General features: G+C 39.7%; 2 protein-coding genes across 2 annotated transcripts in view; both read right to left on the bottom strand.

Annotated features, from left to right (window-relative positions):
- Positions 1-4540, bottom strand: part of LOC308105174 (gasdermin-E-like) — a gene marked incomplete at both ends in the record, with an annotated part of 11460 nt that extends 6920 nt beyond the window's left edge. Inside the window, 2 exons of the mRNA XM_080455809.1 lie at positions 1700-2224; positions 4327-4540. Coding sequence (XP_080311935.1) covers positions 1700-2224; positions 4327-4540 — 739 coding nt within the window. The remainder of the gene's footprint in view (positions 1-1699; positions 2225-4326) is intronic.
- A 7196-nt stretch (positions 4541-11736) lies between these two features.
- LOC308105175 (organic cation/carnitine transporter 2-like) lies at positions 11737-21135 on the bottom strand (the record flags this gene model as incomplete). Its single annotated transcript, XM_080455810.1, has 11 exons — positions 11737-11818; positions 12044-12179; positions 12820-13002; positions 13390-13604; positions 14647-14753; positions 15739-15865; positions 17176-17347; positions 18169-18323; positions 19264-19367; positions 20007-20189; positions 20929-21135. The coding sequence occupies 11 exons, from the start codon at positions 21133-21135 to the stop codon at positions 11737-11739; spliced, it is 1671 nt and encodes a 556-aa protein (XP_080311936.1).
- Between the last annotated feature and the right edge of the window lie 1263 nt (positions 21136-22398).

Raw genomic sequence — 22398 nt, forward strand, 5'->3', positions numbered from 1 at the left:
CCAGATTCTGCGAGACAATCAGCAACCAGGCCTATGAAAACAAGCCTCTTGCACTGTTTATTAGTGTGGTTGCCCTAACAGGGCAACCAGACTATTGTTATAGATAAACTGAAAAACCTTTTATTTCGGGCTGCTACTCCTCCCACAGTTTTTATCCCCCAATGTCGTGCCATATGTCAAAATGACCGGCTTGACCGGGAATCGTGCGCTTGTATTTTGCTAAGAGATTGGTTAAATAGTTTAATGATATTGATTTATTAGTGCATTAAATTTCCCCATCCACTTTAATGGGAAAATGAAAAAACTCCCATTCAAGTATTTATTTCTCAGAAACCGTAAGGTGTAGAGTTTCAAGACTTGGAGGGGTGGTTCATGATTTAGTCCAAAATTATTATAAAAATATTTAAACCAATCGGCCTCATGGTGGCGCTATAACAGCCCCCTTTACGTTTTGGCCTATAACTCTTGAACCGTAGGTCGTAGAATAAAAATCATTTTTTTCCTAGATTCCTTGGGTCATGACGCAACTCCCCATATAGGCCACGCCCATTTGCGTCAGGATAGATTTTCCGCCATTTTGAATTTTCTTCAAAACACACTTTTAGCTCCTCCTCCCACATACAAAAATCGGTACACATAATCTCTGGACCCATGCGATAATCTGGACCGAAACAGATGATGATTGATAGGCCATACCGTTCGTCCTTAAATGGCTTCCAAAGTTAGCGGAAGGGGCCCGTTTTCAAAAAAGGCCACAAATCACGAACGAAACGTCCAGTCAATCCCAAATTTGAATCACATGTCAAGGGTGGTTTACTCAACAAATCGTGACGCAACTCTCCATATAGGCCACGCCCATTTGCATCAGGATAGATTTTCCGCCATTTTTAATTTTCTTCAAAACACACTTTTAGCTCTTCCTCCCACATATTTTGTTCAAATTTCGGCATGGCAATCAGCTGAAAGGTTAGGCGACGTAGTTTAAGCAATTACATCCTGTCCCTATTGGCCGTTTATGGGTGCCTAGCAAGTTTCGTAGGTTTTCGATAATGGGAAGTGGAGTAATGGCTGTTTAAAGCCCAGCCAATAGGAGCACACAGGGGGCGGGGCTTAAGCAATTTCAGCCTGTCCGTATTGGCCGTCTAAGTTTACCTAGGATTTTTTGTAGGTTTTTGATACTGGGAACCGGAGTTATGGCTGTTTAAAGCCCAGCCAATAGGAACACAGAGGGGGCGGGGCTTGAGCAATTTCAGCCTGTCCCTATTGGCCGTCTAAGTGTACCTAGGATGTTTTGAAAGTGTTTGATGCTGGGATCCGGAGTTATGGCTGTTTAAAGCCCAGCCAATAGGAACACAGATGGGGCAGGGCTTAAGCAATTTCAGCCTGTCCCTATTGTCCATCTAAGTGTACCTACGAAGTTTTGTAGGTGTTCGATGCTGGGAACCGGAGTTATGGCTGTTAGAAGCCCTAGATACATACCCTACTTTATCATTAATTAAAAGAATGAATAGGATCATATTTTACTAAACACATATCATGGCGGGGTTACAGTATGTAACTCCAATGAAGGATAAGGACTCTCAACCGAATCAAGTGATGCGACTCACAAGTCTGTGTGACAAACTGTTCAAAAGGTATGGCAAAAAATAGGAACTATCAAACGGCCGTAGGAACATGTCGCCCAGGTCCTTCAGCTTACCCATCTTCACGTCCCTGTCGTGGATCTGCCGCGGCAGCCTCACGCAGGCCTCCCTGGCTGCGTTCTGTCCCGGCTCTTTCTCCAGGACCGTCTTGTAGTCTCGCAGAGCCTCGTCCAGCTTGTCCGTCTTCTCGTAGAGCTCGGCCCTCCTCAGGATAGCCCGCACGTAGTCCGGGTTCAGCTCTACGGCTCTGGAGCAGTCGGCGATGGCCTGGTCCTTCAGATCCAGGTGGACACGTGCGGCGGCCCGGTTGGAGAACAGAACCGCCCTGTCGCTGCTGAAGCACACCGGGCATACGGCCAACGCCTCCGTGTAGGAGCGCTCGGCCTCCCGGTGCTCTGCGGCTTTTTGCCGACCGTTGCCTTTCTCTTTCAGAGCCAAGCTCTCCTGTCGGCGACTCCATCTCTCCTCTTTGGTCAGGTTCTTCTCCGCTTCCCTCAGGTAGTCGTCGTCAAACTCCGGAGGAGCCTCATTCTTTTCTACCTTCGGCACAGCGTCAGAATCCATCCTCCCTCCAACCTCTCCTGTGTTCCAAAAGTAGAAGTACTCATTAGGCAGAATGTCCCATTTCAAGTTTTCAAAATGTATACACATTTTTTGAAAATATCAGATATAAAGGCTCACAACGACACGTCGTGAGCTTGTAGATTGTCTATTTTCACATAGCCGAAATATATAGAGTTTAAGTGGATAATGTATGTTAAGTAATCTGAATCTAAAAAGTAATATCACAAAAAATAAATAACGTACTGAAAAAGTGTCATAATCAGTGTGGGCAACCAGACTATAGTACTCTTCCCACTTTATTAATCTTTATAGATAAACAATACTTTGTCCCGATACTCCTCTCACAGTTTATTTTTCCCAATTTAGTGCCATATGTCAAAATGACCGGCCTCACCGGGAATCGTGTGCTATCATTTTGCTAAGAGATTGGTGACATAGTTGAATTGATATTGATTTATTAGTGCATTACATTTCCCCATCCGCTTTAATGAAAAAGTGAAAAAACTCAAATTCAAGTATTTTTTTCTCTGAAACCGTAAGAGCTAGAGTTACCACATTTGGAGGGGAGGTTCATAATTTAGTCCGAAATTATTGAAAAATAATTACACTAATCGGCCACATGGTGGCGCTATAACAGCCCCCTTTACGTTTTGGCCTATAACTCTTGAACCGTACGTCGTAAAATCAATTTTTTTCCACTGGATTCCTTGGGTCACTACGCATCTCCCCATATAGGCCACGCCCATTTGCGTCAGGATAGATTTTCCGCCATTTTGAATTTTCTTCAAAACACACTTTTTGCACCTTTTCCTAATTCTTTTTTTCCAAATCTCACAAAAATCGGTACACGTGATCTATGGACTCATGCGATAAACCTATCCAAACGGCATTTTGATAGTCCTTACCGTTCGTCCGTAATTGGCTTCCAAAGTTAGTGGGAGAAGCCCGTTTTACCAAAAATGCCAAAAATCACGAACGAAACGTCCAATCGATCCCAAATTTGAATCACATGTCGAGGGTGGTTTACTCAACGAATCCCCAAAAGTATTTCCACTTTGACCCATAGGGGGCGCCACAACTGTGCAAAACGTAACCGTTTGATGCAAAAACATGATTTTTGGGGGGATCAATCCTCTCAAAATGAAACGCGAGTGATCTCAGGAGTGATGTGACAATGTAATTGGCGCAGCCTACGACGGTATTCCTCCCGGCGTATTCCTCGTGTCCCGGCGGCAGCGACCCCGCGACCGGCGTCGGCGCAACCACACTTTGCAATTGCCCTGAATTGCGACAATTCTAGTTTCATACAGTACTTGGTTTCAATAAATGAACCCAGTACATTTTACTGGGTTCAAACTGACACAAAATGTTGATTTTTTTCATTCTGATCTGTTTGAAAATGGATATATAGGCCTCTCTCTTATACATGCCTCCTTTCAATAAAAGCCCGGTACCCACTACAGTTGAAACAAATACAAGCCCGGGTTACTATAAGAGGATTTACGGTATATCTGCAAAGTAACTAGTAACTAAGTTAATAAAGTAGAAATACTCTGTTACTGTACAAGTAAAAGTCCGGAATTCTAAATGTACTTGAGAAAAAGTATAAAGCGTAAAAATGTACTTAAAGTACCAAAAGTAAAAGTACTCATTATGCAGAATGTCCCATTACAAGTTTTCAAATGTAAAAACAATATTTTGAAAATAGCAGATCTACAAGCTCGCATTGTGAGCTTGTAGATCGTCTATTTTCAAATGTACAGTATATAGGGCTGAAGTGGTTAATGTATGTTTTGTAATAATAATCAAAATCTACAAAGTAACTAGTAACTAATGTTTTCAAATAATTGTATTGGAGTAAAAGTACAATATTTGCCTCTGAGATGTAGTGGAGTAGAAGTAAAAGTATAGACAATTGGAAATACTTCAGTAAAGTAAAAGTACCTCAAAATTGTACTTAAGCACAGTACTTGAGTAAATGTACTTAGTTACTTTACACCACTGCTTGATAGATGATGAAATTGTGTACTTTTTTTTTTAAATATAGAGCTAATAATGATAGTTTTTGTAACACAGATCTACTGTATACATTACAGTACAATCTCCATGTAGGACATACCTGAACTTAGTGGTTCATCCAGCAACTCACTGAGGGTGTAAATGGATGGCTCGTACTTGGTTCTCTGCCAGACGAAACGCTTATTTTTCTTGACAACTAGGCGCATGAGAACCAGCTTATCTGCATCGTAAGGACTGTAGGCGGGGATGAGGCGGATCCTGCCCTCTGGGTCGAGCTGACGGACAATTGCGTCAGTGGCATTGGAAAAGGCCATCGTTGCGGTCAGGTGAGAGGGAGCTGTGGATGGATGTAAGAGAAGGATTTGAGTCACCAGGAGGCAGATTTTTGCAAAAGAATAGTTTTCATATTACTCCTACAGATTCTGTCGAAAAACATTACGCAAATCAGTACACATTATCTCTATAGTCATGTGATCTAGACCAGGGGTGATGCAACTTTGATGAGAGAGAGGGCCACTATATTTCCACACTCACTCCAGAGGGCCACATTGCATACCAACCTCTTATCTCCGTATTTTGCATTTTTTTTTCAGGTAGTTTGTTTTGCTATTTTTGAATTGGAATCCTGACAAATGCATTTATTTATACTTATGTTAACTTTATGAACTTAAATACAAATACATTGGACATAAAAAAGACAGAATTGTAATACTAGTCATTAGCTACTAATATAGACTGAAGTAATTAAAGCGGTCATGTTTGCATGTTTGGAATTGTAACAGCTGAAATCAATAATCAGTATTCCGCAATTAACCTGCGGCCGCATTAAGTGTAGGTGTGGCCCCCGGGCCACCAGTTGCCCATGTATGATCTAGACGGATCTGTCATATTCCGTCCTGATTGGCAAATTCCGAACATTGCTGGCCCACAATAACCTACCTGACCTGCCGGAGACCTGTGCTCTATGGAGCACTTTTTCTAGTTTAACTTGATTTACATGATATATTGACTGATTAGTAAGATTTGTATCACTCAGAGTACTCACCTTATTAAAGTGTTGAAGAAATTAGTCCAGACTCCTCCAGCGGCAACATGAACTGACAAGTGTTTCCTGTTTCCTGTCAATCAAGAGGAATGTGTCAATCATTAATGTGCTGTAAGGAATGACTGTAGATAAGAAATACACACGCTGTCACATGTACAACTGATGACAATAGGCCATTGTTGCTGCAGTTGATAGTGAAGTATAATTATAGTAATTTCTAAAAAATAAAAAAATAAATAATACAAAATAAATCCTCCATGCATTTCTCCTGCATCTATCTCATTTTATCAGAGGTGCGCCCCCCCACTTCCAAAATTAGCACTACAACACTGGAGCTGAAGTGGTGCAGGGGTAAAGTATACCTGCCCACCGAAGTAAGACAAGCTGTTATTTGCCTATCAACAAATCAATCACCAGGATTAGCCAATGCAGCATGCCTTTTCAAATAATTTATGTCGCAGCCTTAATTCTCTCCTGCTTATCGTGGTTTAATTTACTCCAGCATAGTAGACATTTAATTGTACGAAATAAAAGGAATATAAGGTAACGTACTCATTGTCTTACATAGGTTTCCGCAATGAAAGCTCCAGATCAGTTTTTCAAAATACAAGCACGAGACTTAGCGAGCTGCAGGCTCTTTTTCCTAGTAGTTTTTACTGTTGGACAGTCATGATGTGGATGGATCATGCTTACTGTCACACCAAATATCTGTTCTGAACCTGAACAAACCCTGATATAGTATATTATTTGACTTCACAAAGTGCTTCCAATAGACTGCATTTAAAGGGCAAGTGATATTCTTTGGTTAAAACAAAAAGCCTTATGTTAAAAGGTTAAAGCTCTATATTCTGAATATTCTTATTCATTGCTATCGAGTGTTTGTCCAGTAACAGGAGTCTCCCTGTCTCTCCAGCTCTTCAATAAACAGAAAGTACATTTTCAGGTAGGTGACAACATTTCAGCCAATCAGGAGAGAGTACCCATTTATCAGCTTCATTTTGATAGTGATCGAGTTCCAATTGTGTGTCTGCTCATTTCTTTGTGTCATCACTTTCAATTTCACTTGTTTAATCTGTATCCTGACTGAGTTCTCTATCCTGATAGGATAAAATTGGTATCCCGATCTGAAAATGCTTTTTCTGTTTAATAAAGAGCTGGAAAGACATGGAGACTCCTGTTACTGAACAAACACTCTTTAGCAATATATATTTAACACTTATTTTTAGCCAAAGAAAATTTACCCAACCTTTAATTAAGACATTTAAAAAAATATTTCATCAGCATCGTCTTATAATAGTATAATGTACAATACAGTCATTACATTCTATTGTAACTTTTGCTTCCCAATAGACTGCATTGGTATTTAATTAAGACATTATTAAAAGACTTCATCAGCATCGTCTTATAATAGTATATAATGTACAATACAGTCATTCAATTATATTGTAACATGTAACACCATCAAACGTATGTGTTGGTTTTCTGGTGCAGCTGTCCTTACCTTTAAAGTAATTAATCCAAGGTCCTTGCCAGTCGTTGGAATATAAATGTTGAATGTTGTAGTTGATCTGTAGTCACACAGCACCAGGTACAAGCTGATTCCTGAGTAATACAATGTTTTCTCTCTCCTGGTTATATAGTGTTGAGCTGGGCGGGGAAACACAGAGAGATGTTGTCAAACTGAGAGCCGTCCCCCAAAATATGTTTCCCGCACAAAAGTGTCTATTATCCACTTTACTATGTTCCAGGGTCAGACAAGAATGTCATAGTAACAAAAGGAAATTTACATCTATTAAGAGCTTTGCACTGGTTTAACAGGTGGAGTGGCAACTCCACCTGTTAGTTCTGTTTCTAAATTATCATGTCCAAGACGACATATCTTGAAATGTCAGCATTGCTCGTTTTTTTTAAACGGCCCCATTAAATCATCATACAGGACAGCTGTGTTGCGACCGGTGTTGCCAGATTTTTAAGGTGAATGGTGATACTTACCTACCTCGCTACCTGAGGCTCTATTCATGCCGTGTTTGACGACGTAAGAGAGGCCATGGTCAGGGTACCTTGGCCGAATTTGTAGAAGCATGGCTGCCATATAAGAGGGATGAGTGGTCAAATGTTTTGTGTATAGGAGTGACGGAGGATGCTAGTTAGTTGTCATGCTAATTGGGAGGCAGGGGATGGATACAAATGGCTGAGCTGTATTAGTAGTTTCGTTCCCTACCTATGTTGAATGCACTTATTGTAAGTCGCTTTGGATAAAAGCGTCTGCAAAATGACTGTAATGTAATGTAATGTAGTGAAGAGATGATGTTGGCAGCAATATTGTGATTATATACTGTATTTACATACGCGTATTAACATTATTGTAGACCTGGTGAAACATTACTCAACTACAAATGAAAGTTGCTTAGTCAAATTTGTTTCCAGTTAAAGTGTTGCAGTAGGTGCTTTTAAAAATGCTTAAGGATTCAAAAGTACATTTTCTTTGTTAATATCATAGCATGCTGTATCAAAATGTACGCTTTCCAAAAACTGGAAGGAAAGTTTTAAGCGACACACACACACACACACACACACACACACACACACACACACACACACACACACACACACACACACACACACACACACACACACACACACACACACACACACACACACACACACACACACACACACACACCTTAAACTAAAGATTGTCTGAGATAGTCTGAGATCTCAGTGTGTACCTGCCCTTAGGCCTTAAAAACAAGGCTCCAGACATCCCAAAACAAACTGGTAAAGCTACTTCTTGTACCCCATGGGACATTATTTCAGTCTGGTACCTGGCAGAATCTTAAAATGCACACTTCAAGGATTAAGAAAATGCATTTGGTGAGAACTCCATTTCTTGTGTGCTGTTTTTTTTCCTGTAATAGAGTCAAGATGTGCTTAAATCTTAATATCCACTTTAATGAATTCCTTGGGTCCAAATTGTATGGGATCTTTCCCCCCATTCCAAAGCTTTGCTCTTTTCAATTGTTTTCCATTTTTGGGTTTGGGTTCAGGATATGTATAGTAAAGGGTTAAAATGTAACCCCATGGGCCATTTTTTTTTAAATTTACTTGAGTAAAAGTACAAAAGTATTGGTATCAAAATGTACTTAAAGTTCCAAAAGTAAAAGTACTAAAATGTTTGAAAATAGCAGATCTACAAGCTTGTAGATCGGCTATTTTCAAATAGCCTATGTATAAAATAGGGCTAAAGTGGTTAATGTATGTTTTTTTATGTAATGTCGTCAAAGCCAGTGCAGTGCTACGTTTGATTACCTCACGAACAAATGACCTGCCTGGTGAAACATGTTCAACAACTCTTGTGAAGGTGTGGTGTGGTGTGGTGAAGTAATTAAGTATGTACATTGTATTTGTATATAACACTTCTCACAGAGAGAACTCTCATTGTGCTTTACGTACAACAGAAATAAAAACACGGCATGAAACATTCAAATGATTGAAAAAAACAAAAAAAAATGTTTCCCGCACAAAAGTGTCTATTATCCACCACTTTACAATGTTCCAGGGTCAGACAAGAATGTCATAGTAACAAAAGGAAATTTACATCTATTAAGAGCTTTGCACTGGTTTAACAGGTGGAGTGGCAACTCCACCTGTTAGTTCTGTTTCTAAATTATCATGTCCAAGACGACATATCTTGAAATGTCAGCATTGCTCGTTTTTTTTAAACGGCCCCATTAAATCATCATACAGGACAGCTGTGTTGCGACCGGTGTTGCCAGATTTTTAAGGTGAATGGTGATACTTACCTACCTCGCTACCTGAGGCTCTATTCATGCCGTGTTTGACGACGTAAGAGAGGCCATGGTCAGGGTACCTTGGCCGAATTTGTAGAAGCATGGCTGCCATATAAGAGGGATGAGTGGTCAAATGTTTTGTGTATAGGAGTGACGGAGGATGCTAGTTAGTTGTCATGCTAATTGGGAGGCAGGGGATGGATACAAATGGCTGAGCTGTATTAGTAGTTTCGTTCCCTACCTATGTTGAATGCACTTATTGTAAGTCGCTTTGGATAAAAGCGTCTGCAAAATGACTGTAATGTAATGAAGAGATGATGTTGGCAGCAATATTGTGATTATATACTGTATTTACATACGCGTATTAACATTATTGTAGACCTGGTGAAACATTACTCAACTACAAATGAAAGTTGCTTAGTCAAATTTGTTTCCAGTTAAAGTGTTGCAGTAGGTGCTTTTAAAAATGCTTAAGGATTCAAAAGTACATTTTCTTTGTTAATATCATAGCATGCTGTATCAAAATGTACGCTTTCCAAAAACTGGAAGGAAAGTTTTAAGCGACACACACACACACACACACACACACACACACACACACACACACACACACACACACACACACACACACACACACACACACACACACACACACACACACACACACACACACACACACACACACACACACACACACACACACACACACACACCTTAAACTAAAGATTGTCTGAGATAGTCTGAGATCTCAGTGTGTACCTGCCCTTAGGCCTTAAAAACAAGGCTCCAGACATCCCAAAACAAACTGGTAAGGCTACTTCTTGTACCCCATGGGACATTATTTCAGTCTGGTACCTGGCAGAATCTTAAAATGCACACTTCAAGGATTAAGAAAATGCATTTGGTGAGAACTCCATTTCTTGTGTGCTGTTTTTTTTTCCTGTAATAGAGTCAAGATGTGCTTAAATCTTAATATCCACTTTAATGAATTCCTTGGGTCCAAATTGTATGGGATCTTTCCCCCCATTCCAAAGCTTTGCTCTTTTCAATTGTTTTCCATTTTTGGGTTTGGGTTCAGGATATGTATAGTAAAGGGTTAAAATGTAACCCCATGGGCCATTTTTTAAAAATTTACTTGAGTAAAAGTACAAAAGTATTGGTATCAAAATGTACTTAAAGTACCAAAAGTAAAAGTACTAAAATGTTTGAAAATAGCAGATCTACAAGCTTGTAGATCGGCTATTTTCATATAGCCTATGTATAAAATAGGGCTAAAGTGGTTAATGTATGTTTTTTAATGTAATGTCGTCAAAGCCAGTGCAGTGCTACGTTTGATTACCTCACAAACAAATGACCTGCCTGGTGAAACATGTTCAACAACTCTTGTGAAGGTGTGGTGGTGAAGTAATTAAGTATGTACATTGTATTTGTACATAACACTTCTCACAGAGAGAACTCACATTGTGCTTTACGTATATAAGAACAGAAATAAGAACACGGCATGAAACATTCAAATGATTGAAAAAAAACAACAACACAAAAGACAAACAATCTAAGACATTCCATAAATGCTTGTTTATTTTGTAAGTGGTTCTTAAAAATGTCCAAAGAGGCTGAAATGTTTTCGTCCCAGCTCTGAAGACCTGTCGAAGTGCATTCCATACCTTTTTGTTTTTGACCTTTCTCCATTTAAGAAAGTTAAGTTAAAGGGATATTTCACTTTCAAAAAAACTTTATCCTCTACTCAGGCTTTTGTGAGCCCCCCAGACCGTTTTTAAGTTGCTTGATTTAGTATTTAGATATTTGATAATCATTTTATCAGACACGCCCCCTTCCTATACAAACCCATTATAACTTCAAACTCCATTTTAACCTGTTAGATTCATCAAAAACACCCGTCCTTGGTTCTGCTGACTCACCCTGCCCTCCTGATACGTGAGGGGGCCGTGTTTTTTCGATTACTTTTTTCAATTATTTTCTTTAAATCTTTTATTGTATTTCAATTTTTACATTTTCCCCCAAAAATATTAAAAATGAATGAAAAAAGGAATCGAAAAAACACCGCCCCCTCGCGTATTAGGAGGGCAGGGTGAGTCACCAGAACCAAGGACGGGTGTTTTTGATGAATCTAACATGTTAAAAATGGAGTTTGAAGTTATAATGGGTTTGTATAGGAAGGGGGCATGTCTGATAAAATGAATATCAAATATCTAAATACTGAATCAAGCAACTTAAAAACAGTCTGGGGGGCTCACAAAAGCCTGAGTAGACAATAAAATGACTAAAAGTTTTTTTGAAAGTGAAATATCCCTTTAAGTGTCTTGCAGGAACACTTCGAACACTAGGCTTCCCAGACGGACTCTCTAACCATTCAACTATGGCCGCCCAACCTGGTACGAGGAATGACCAATAGACTCTGGGCTCAAACAATACGGTAAATACGATTTAATTGTGTGTTTGGCATTGAAAATTGGCACTTCTGTTTGCCTTTCAGGCTTCAAATATGACATCATTTCATTTGTCAAAAATGACAAAATAATGTAAATGTTTAATAATTTTATACATGTAAAAATAGCGGAAATAACTGATCTATAAGCTTACAACGCGTCACTTTGTCACGCGTTGTAATCATAAATGTACAGTATGTCTGAAAATATACAAAAATGTACAAACATTAACATTTTGTAGAATGTTGTCGTAGATGGGGCACAGATGGGATCTCATCCTCTGGAATGACGAAACACGCACACTTTATCCTGGCAAAGAAAAGGCATGGGATTAGTGTTGTGTATAAATGCAGATAACCACTAAAGCCCTATCCTATATACTTCATCGTAGGAAAAATTGGCTATTCTTGCTATTTTTTGAACATTTAGGGAAGAAAAAATATTTCCGGCCTAAAAACATGCCAAAAAAAGTAGGACAAATGTCCTATCTTTATCTCCAAGATCACGACTGGTAAATTCTCCCAGGAAGCATACCTTTCTCTCACAGGCATCTGCTCGATAGTTTCAGGCAAAGGTCGACCAAAGGTCTCTGGAAGGAAGAGAGTGGCCAGGGCAGACAGAAGAGCCAGAGAACCCAGCAATAGATATGGTAGATACTTGTAGTATATACCTGCACATGGAGAAGAGCACATTTTAATGACTTAATAGTTTAGTATGCAGCATGTGCATGGGAGTTCACAAGTGTTGAAGTACCATACTTCTGTCAGGAAACGCCTAATTAATTAACAAATTAAATTGTTGCATATGGAGATAGCAATTACAGCTTGACTTGGTGGTACGCTTCTACTCTTGGGGATGCTCCCTGCAGCAGCACTACACAGGGTTCCAACACATTCATATCAATACATTTTCAGACCCCCCCCCCCCCCCCCCCCCAGATAGAGCAGAATCTACACAGCTGGAGGCTCGGGTAGGAGGAGATCTTTTTCCGTAGTAGCAGCAACAGTACATTTGATGGGTCAGGAACGATGGGATAAGCTTCGCTGCCATCAAGTATAAGTCAAACTATTCAAGAATCTATGTAGATCTTAAAAATCCCAGCCCTAGACCTGTGTCATTTGATGGTTGTCTGCACCATCGGTGTGTGATTGGGTGAATGTAACGCACTTTGTAAAGCCATTTGGATAAAGGCGCTCAAATTGGTGCACTTTTCTGTGCGAGTAACTCACTTCGGAAGTATCTGTTCAGATGCAATAGTAGTTATTACTACTAATAGTAATAAATATTACTCTATATGGACAGAAACGTACTCAGTTGCATGACATAAGGAGCAAGGATACCGCCCAGTCTGGAAACCATGGCACAGGTGCCAACAGCTGTGTTTCTGATGACTGTTGGGTACAGCTCTCCGGTGTAGGCGAAAATCGTTTGGAAACTGGTGGAAATGCACAATTTACCCAGCATCTCCAGTGCTATGGACAGGTCAGGTAGACCTAAGCAAACAGAAGAATAGAAGATAATAAAGTAGAATAGATGCATGTATCTGTCTATTTATTTAGATATGTTGTATGTGTGTATATATTTATGCATGTACAGTATGTATTTGTGTACATATGTGCATGCAAGTGCTTCACATTACTGAATGTACAGTATATCAAATTTGCAGTGATTAGCAGAATACACACACACACACACACACACACACACACACACACACACACACACACACACACACACACACACACCTGACTGGCATTGGTTTTATTTGGCATTAATGCCAAGTTACTGGCCTTCCTCCTTTAGATAAGATTACATCCCAAGTCTTGTAACTTCCAACATTCATTAGTTTCCTATATGATAAAGTCCCTCCCTACAGCCACCTTGTGGCACCAGCTGAATGCAGCACAGCATTCCTCCTCCGAGCACCATGCTGAGTGCCACGGTCAGCCGCCTGGGAAGATACTGCAGCGCCAGCCAGCTGGAGACGGACGCCGGCACCCCCACGGCCGCCGAGATGAAACAGTTGACAAAGCGGTCGCCGTGGAGACGGGATGTGTTCAGCGACAGGCCAAAGAAGCCACTGTTTATAGTGAACCTGGGAGGGACACACACACACACACAGCAACAGTCTCTGTCTGTCCCAGCAGTACTGATCAATGATTGATGGATTGATGATGGCTAGTAGATGGATGGGCAGATTGATAGATAGATATATGCATGAACATGCGGCCCCCACCTTCACTTAACCCATTGAGACCTGATGTCGATTCTACATGTCTCCTAAATCCCTAGTTTTCTAAAAAACGTATGTTTCTATATCAGTGGTGCTCAAACTTTTTCATGTCAAGGACCCCCAAAATGGTATGTATTTGGCCGCGGACCCCCATCAAAATATTTTGTTCCAGGGACCCCCAGAAGCAACGATTTGAGTAAAAAAAAAATCGCTTTATAAATATATATATTCAAATATTTGCACACATTTTCACGAATTTTCAAAAATAGCAGATCTACAAGCTCGTAGCGCGGCACTCGGTGCCGCGCTATGAGCTTGTATATCTGCTATTTTTGAATAGCCCAAAGTGTAAAATAATGCTTTTTTAGCTCAAATAAAAAAATGACAGTTCCAGGTGTTAATGGGTTAATGCGGCCCGCAGGTTGATATCGGATTACTGATATATTATTGATTTCAGCTGTTACAATTGCAAACATGACCCGCTTTAATTACTTCAGTCTATATTAGTAGCTTAATGACTAGTATTAAAATTCTATTGTCTTTTTTATGTCCAATGTATTTGTATTTAAGTTTAAGTTAACATAAGTATAACTAAATGCATTTGAAATTAAATAAAAAAAATTCTTTTCAGGATTCCAATTAAAAAATAGCAAACAAAAATTCTGGATTCCAATTCAAAAATAGCTAAAATAGCAGATCTACAAACTCAAAAAAGTTTTGAGCTTGTAGATGGGCTTGTAGACCTCAAAATTGTACTTAAGTGCTGTACTTGAGTAAATGTACTTAGTTACTTACTTTACACCACTACGTCTATGTGTCTTAAGACATGCAAAAGAAGCACATACTTATAGACATACATACCCTTCTACAGTATGTGTGATAAGGTGAGTGTGTGGATACTCACCACACTAGGAAGAGTATGAGTGTTGTGTTTCTGGTTCTGGTGAACCTTAGCAGGTCTAGAACGCTGTGACGCTTCACTGGCTCGCATCTGTCCTTTGCCATGTCACTCTGCAGCAGTGGTGGAAAAAGTACTCAAATGTTTTACTTAAGTAAAAGTATCAATACTACTATGTAGAAATACTCTGTTCTGTAAATTCGTTCGGAATTCTAATTTACTTGAGTAAAAGTACAAAAGTATTGGCATCAAAATGTACTTAAAGTACCAAAAGTAAAACTACTCATTATGCAGAATGTCCCATTTCAAGTTTTCAAAATGTATAAGAAATCTTTTGAAAATAGCAGATCTACAAGCTCACAACGTGAGCTTTTAGATTGGCTATTTTCAAATAGCCGAAATATACATAGGGCTTAAGTGGTTAATGTTATGTTTAGTAATAACAATCTAAATCTAAAAAGTAACTAGTAACTAAAGTCTTCAAATGATTGTAGTGGAGTAAAAGTACAATATTTTAAATTATAAAAGTATTGACATTTGGAAATACTCCAGTAAAGTAAATATACCTCAACATTTTACAGTACTTAAGTAAATGTACTTAGTTACTTTACACCACTGCTCTGCAGGACACAAAGCATCAGTTCATTGTGTATTCTCCCTCCATGCCAAAATGTTACGTGTCTACGGCTGTCATCAAAGACAAATTTGAAGTCAATATAATGGTCGCTGTCTATTTCTGAACATAATGTTAGCTGTATAGCAGGGCCCTTTATACTGTATTCACCTTTAGGCTTTAGTATTCACCTTTAGGCTTCACACCTTGTACTCCAAAACGTCTGTGCTCAATGCTTTTTGAAGTATTTTTGGTGACACCTCTGGTAGCTACGAGGTCATTACAGCATCTGTTATAAATGTGATTCCCAGTGTTGGGGCCAGAAAATTTGGATTACAAATAGTATTTTATATTGTTTAGGGAAGTGGTCACACAACACATGTATGTGGAATGGTTATTGTGAAAAATATGCAAGTGAAGAATTATAAATATTAGAAATAAATGTAATCGAAAAGGTTAAACAGTATGACCTAAAGTGAACTTACATCATAACCTTCCAGGATGACCTTTGGAGCCTCTACGTTGTTCTTCTTAGCAGCTTCTCTCAGTATGGCCTCAGCCTCCTCTATCCTTCCCTGGGAGATCAACCACCGAGGAGACTCTGGGATGAACCTGCCTCGCAGGTAGGAGAGAGAAGGTCCATGCTTTGGTTATGGAACACAGTAGAGAGAGGTTCACGCTCAAACAGTCGGAAGGGCTTTACCTCAAAAGCAATTCATGGTCCCATACAGGTGATTACAGCGAACAGAAAATATCATCCTTTTAAAATGTAATAATTTTAAGAGAAAAAAAGACGTCTCCAAAAAACAAAAATAACCTTCAAATCTATACTGAAAATGATGTGTTATAATTTAGTCATTAACCCATTAAGACTTTAACCGCATTATTTTATACTTTGGCTATTCAAAAATAGCAGATCTACAAGCTCAGCGCGCAGCACCGAGTGCCGCGCGCTGAGCTTGTAGATCTGCTATTTTTGAAAAATCGTGAAAATGTGTGCAAATCTTTGAATATATATATATATTTTAAAGCCAACATTTTTAACTCAAATCTTTGCTTCTGGTGGGGGTCCCTGGAACATATTTTGAGATGGGGGTCCACGGCCAAATGCATATAATTTTGGGGGTCCTTGACATGGAAAAGTTTGAGAACCACTGATATAGAAACACACGTTTGTCAAAAAACAAAGATTTACAAGATATTTGTAGAATCCCCAGAAGCAAAGATTTGAGTTACAAATGTTTGCTTTAAAAAAACAATATATATTCAAAGATTTGTCAAAAAAATCTCAATTTTACAAAAAATAGCAGATCTGCAAGCACATAGCGTGGCACTCGGTGCCGCGCTATGTTGCGCTATGTTGCCGCGACTGATATTGTACTTCTAACGCGTGAGAGGGACGTGGTTTTTTTTTATTACATTTTTTAAAACATTTTTGTAATATTTGTTTTGGAAAATGTACAAATAAATAAAATGAAATAAAATAATATAAATGAAAAGTAAGTAATTGAAAGAACACGGCCCCTCACAAATTAGAAGGACAATCAGTCACCAGAACCAAGGACGGGTGTTTTCAATGAATTCCATCATGGTTAAAATGAATATCAAATATCTAAATACTGAATCAAGCAACTTCTGGGGTGCTCACAAAAGCCTGAGTAGACGTAAAAATGATCCCAAACATGTTTGAAAGTGAAATATCCCTTTAAGGATTCAGCACCTGTTCCTTTTCTCCTGTAAAATAAAAGAAAAAGAAAAACCCATTAGAATTTGAATTCATAAAAGAATGAAAGAAACTAACTATCTATACTACAGTGAGCTGTCACAGGTAATAGTGATGATATTAAGTCCCCAATATTATGAGTTGGAGAAAAAAAAACTGGCTCAGTAGTGATGGTTCTTCTGCAATGACTGCAACTCACCACCAGAGGGGTATGTAGAGCAGGCCAGGCAGAGCTAAAGCCAGCAGAAGGTACTTATAGTCTCTTATGAAATAAGCAAAGAGAGGCAGCATCATGTAGCCAGCACCAAAGAACAGATTCATTCCCAGAGACAAAAACAGGACACGCACGTTTCCTGTCAAGATCTCAGTACCTGGAGGGAAGCAGAGGGAGAGAAATACACCAAAAATAAAACACCTTTATGGGCTAGAGCTCCTCCGTTCCACAGATTTCCATAAACCTAGAGTCCTAGACACTTTATTTTGCAATAATGTCGATATGCACAGTATGTCTAATGTATCATTTCATTGCATTCCTAGAGTCGCAGGCCGAACATAGCAGATCTACAAGCTACCGTCCAGCACATTCCCATCCATGCTCAACACGCAGTGGTGTAAAGTAACTAAGTACATTTACTCAAGTACTGTACTTAAGTAAAATTCTTTGGTATTTTTACTTTACTGGCGTATTTCCAATTTTCAGTACTTTCACTTCTACTCCACTACATCTCAGAGGCAAATATTATACTTTTACTCCAATACAATTATTTAAAAACTTTAGTTACTAGTTACTTTGTAGATTTTGATTATTATTACAAAACATATATTAACCACTTCAGCTCTGTGTGCATTTTGGCCGTTTGAAAATAGCTGATCTACAAGCTCACAATGCGTCACGATACGACGCATTGTGAGCTTGTAGATCTGCTATTTTCAAAAGATTTGTATACATTTTATACATTTGAAAACTTGTGAAACAGGACATTGCTGCATGATGAGCACTTTCTACTTTTGGTACTTCAAGTACATTTTGATACCAATACTTTTGTACTTTTACTCAAGTGAATTTCGGAATTCCGGACTTTTACTTAAAAAGGGAGTATATTTCTACATTACAGTATTGATACGTTTACTTAAGTAAAACATTTGAGTACTTTTTTCCACCACTGTCAACATGTGGGTAGTTGTTGCATACCTATGACAAAAGCACAAATATGGTTGGAGTTCTGGCCCAAAGCAACGATGAAGAAGAGGATAGCGAACACCGTCCACGAGGGAGAGAAGATTTCGACAAAGGTAAAAAGTGTCTGGACGGCCATGTTTGCAAACATGATGGGCTTTCTTCCAAACCTTTAAAAAAACAAAAGGAGACAAAATTAGCCAACATGTGTTCTGTTTCTCTTTCCTTTACAATTTACAAGTTAGCAGTGGTGGCATCCTGGCGCATTGTGAGCTTGTAGATCTGCCATTTTCAAACATTTTAGTACTTTTACTTTTGGTACTTTAATTACATTTTGATGCCAATACTTTTGTACTTTTACTCAAGTAAATTTTTAATTCCGGACTTTTAATTGTAACAGAGTACTTCTACATTGCGGTATTGATACTTTTACTTTGATTACCTGTCCCACCACTGACAATAACCAACACATCTGGATCATTTAATCAAAAGAGGCCTTTGAGCAGTTATAACAATACAAAAAAAAGTTGTCATTCTACTAAAACATTACACGTTCACTGATACAAAAAAGTCATCTTAAATTTAATAGGCCAGCCATACACATCTGGACAAACGGTCAAACTGTTAGTTATTATTGGTGGATTATAAACCAGATAGACCAATGATAACACAGGATAACTGACTAGGTCAAATCATATAACCATGACCATAACCATGAATCCTTATGTCACACATGGGCAGTGGAGGACAGTAACAGTGTACATTTACTTGAGTACTGCACTTAAGTACATTTTATGAGTATCTGTATCTGTATCTATGAGTATTTTTTTGGTATACTTTTTTGATTGCTTTCACTCCACTATAGCCTGGCTCCAGCCCCTGAATCGCTAGCCACGCCCATTAAAAAAATATGTTCAGGCGAGTGAAACGAAATGAAAATTCAGGCTGAGTGTCAGGCTAACTCCACTACATTTGAAAGACAAATATTTAACTTTTGACCCCACTGCAACTCTAGGAAGGCTGTGAAGCACTGATTAATTTCAGGCCATTTCCCCACAAGCCTGAAGAGATGGGTCATTATTAAATAATCATGCCATGGCTTTCAAATACCTGTCTGAGATCTGTCCAGAGAAGAAGGATCCACACAGAACTCCCAGGAAGTACACGGAGGAGGTGAACGGTTGTTTCCACTGGTTGCTGCATACCAGGTCAAACTGCAGGTTGAGAATTTACAGAAAAGGAAGATTGACACTTCCGGGTGCACCTTTGGTTAAAATAAAAATTGTATTCACTAAAGCTATGGATTGTGTAGTGTTAACTTGAAAGTGTAAACACATGCATGCACGCCAGTGGTGGAAAGTAACTAAGTACATTTACTTAAGTACAATGTTGAGGTACTGGGGTTTACTAGGTTTACTGGAGTATTTCCAATTTTCAACACTTTTACTCCATTACATCTCAGAGGCAAATATTGTACTTTTACTCCACTACAATTATTTGAAAACTTTAGTTACTAGTTACTTTGTAGATTTTGATTATTATTACAAAACATACATTAACCACTTCAGCCCTATATACATTTCGGCCATTTGAATACAAGCTCACAATGGCTCACAATAGCAGATACAAGCTCACAATGCATTTTATACATTTGAAAACTTGCGAAATGGGACATTCTGCATAATGAGTGCTTTCTACTTTGTATTTTGATACCAATACTTTTGTACTTTTTGGACTTTCACATGTAACAGAGTATTTCTATATTGCAGTATTGATACTTTTACTTAAGTAAAAAACGTGAGTACTTATTCCACCACTGACACACGCATGCACGCACGCACGCACGCACTGACCTCCGTGACGATGGTGGACTGGTAGATGTCTTGGCTGTAGCTCCATCCGTCCACACAGCTCTCCTGTCTCAGCTCAGTGAGGTTCACGTCCCGACCGGGGATGTAGCCCAGAGCGGACAGGTTCCTGACCTCGTCCAGTCTGTACCGGTGGCATCGGCTCTGCTCCTCCTGTCCGTTCACCACCTGGTCAAATATACAGTAATAACCTCTATTACAGTGCAATAAGCCGTATGTACTGTATGGTATGTGTGGCGACTAGGGATCAGTGGTGGAAGAAGTACTCAGATATTTTACTTAAGTAGAAGTAGCCATACCATAATATAAAAATACTCTGTTACAAGTAAAAGACATGTGTTCGAAATGTTACTTGAGTAAAAGTACAAAAGTATTGGTATCAAAATATACTTAAAGTACCAAAAGTAAAAGTACTAAAATGTTTGAAAATAGCAGATCTACAAGCTCACAACGCGTTGCGATGCGACGTGTTGTGAGCTTGTAGATCGGCTATTTTCAAATAGCCTAGGTATAAAATAGGGCTAAAGTGGTTAATGCATATTAGGGGGTCCCCAGCAAAATTAGTTAATAAAGCGTTACAATCATTTTAACCCCTTTATCCATATTTCATACTTTGGCTATTCAAAAATGACAGATATGCAAGCTCATAGCCGTGCTATGAGCTTGTAGATCTGCAAAAAAAAAATGAAATCGTGAAAATTTGTGCAAATCTATGAATATATATTTTTTAAAGTGAACATTTTGTACTCAAATCTTTGCTTCTGGGGGTCCCTGGAACTAAATATTTTGAGATGGGGGTCTGCGGCCAAATACAGTACACACTACACATCATTTTGGGGGTCCTTGACATGAAAAAAGTTTGAGAACCACTGTCGTAAAGAACAACACACCGGCGTCAGGTGCTCACCTCTACTGGGATGATGGCCGTGCGCCACTCTGCAGTCAGGTTGACATCTGGAACCAGGCAGTGGTGGCGGGGGGTGTCGGCCAGGAAGATGACAGAGAACGCACTGAGGCCACTGGAAACGGTGCTGGCACAGAGCAGGAAGAACACGGTCCGCTGGAAGCGGCCCCACCGTCCAAGGAAGGCCGTGGCCTCCTCGTAGTCCTTCATGGCCAAAGACCCAGGAGTCTGAGAATCAAAGAGAATCAACATTCAAGAATCTCCTCTTCTTGCTGACATTAAATACCTCATCAAGTCAGGTGATGTGTCAGTCCAATGGTCAACAATGGTCCCACGAAATACAAGCAGTCACTTGGAAATGCGCCCCCCCCCCCCACACTGTCCAAGACCTTCTCATAACCCCTCATAGTCCCAGGCCCAGGAATCTCCTATTTTTTTCTGCCGCCAACAACAATACGTAACGCCTTCCTGGTTTAATGTCTTACTCCTCTATACAGTACTTCTGTAGATAGACTTTGATCCACGATCTGCTGTCTATTACTAGTGGCAGAGATACAGATAGCTATACCTGCTGAAAATCCAGTTGTAACACTGACATTTAGCAATAGTGCCTGTACTGCCTGTGAATGTATTTTTGGCCCAGCTAGGGCCCACGCAAAAATAAAAATTTGATTGTTTCTGACTTGCATCGTTCCCGTGTAGGCCAGCACAACGGGCAGTTTCAATTTCAGAAACAACCCTACATGCAAGTGCTATGAATATACAGTATAGTCACAAATATTGCATGGAATTGTACTTGGAATGTATTAAACAGCTTTCCTTCAAATTGTGTCAAGCAAAGTATAGCCTACAAGGCGGGGAGAGAGGGGAGAGAGGGAGAGAGAGATGGGTTGGAGAGAGAGGGAGAGAGGGCGGAGAGTGGGGGGGGGAGAGTGGGAGAGAGAGTGAGGGGGGAGAGAGAGGGGGAGAAAGAGAGAGAGGGGGGAGAGAGAGAGAGAGAGAGATGGGGAGAGATTGAGGGGGAGAGAGTGAGAGAGAGTGAGGGGGAGAGAGTCAGAGAGAGTGAGAGAGAGTGAGGGGGAGAGAGAGATGGAACAATCCGTGTTAATGTGTGGTTAATTTATATATTTTGTTTGTACATGTCTCCTCTAGAAAATGCAGTGAAAAGTGACAAGCGGATCAGCCATATCAGCCAAAGTATACAAGGGGGGGAGAGAGGGAGAGAGAGATGGGTTGGAGAGAGAGGGGGAGAGTGGGGGGGAGAGCAGCCGTCTGCAAAAGGTTGGTGTGCCTGGAAAAAGAGGGTGGCACTTGAGAAGGCCCAGAAGCGCTTCGAACTTCCAGATCACTGAGTGCCAAACTCGATGGGGCTCCAGGCTGCTCATGATTAACAGGATCCTGGAGCAGAAGAAAGCACTGCCAGATTCCAGCCAGCACTGCCATTTCAAGATACACCACAACATTGGGATCCCC

The sequence above is a fragment of the Gymnoscopelus braueri genome, assembly GCF_963280865.1.
Source record: "Gymnoscopelus braueri genome assembly, chromosome: 17".
Lineage (NCBI taxonomy): Eukaryota > Metazoa > Chordata > Actinopteri > Myctophiformes > Myctophidae > Gymnoscopelus > Gymnoscopelus braueri.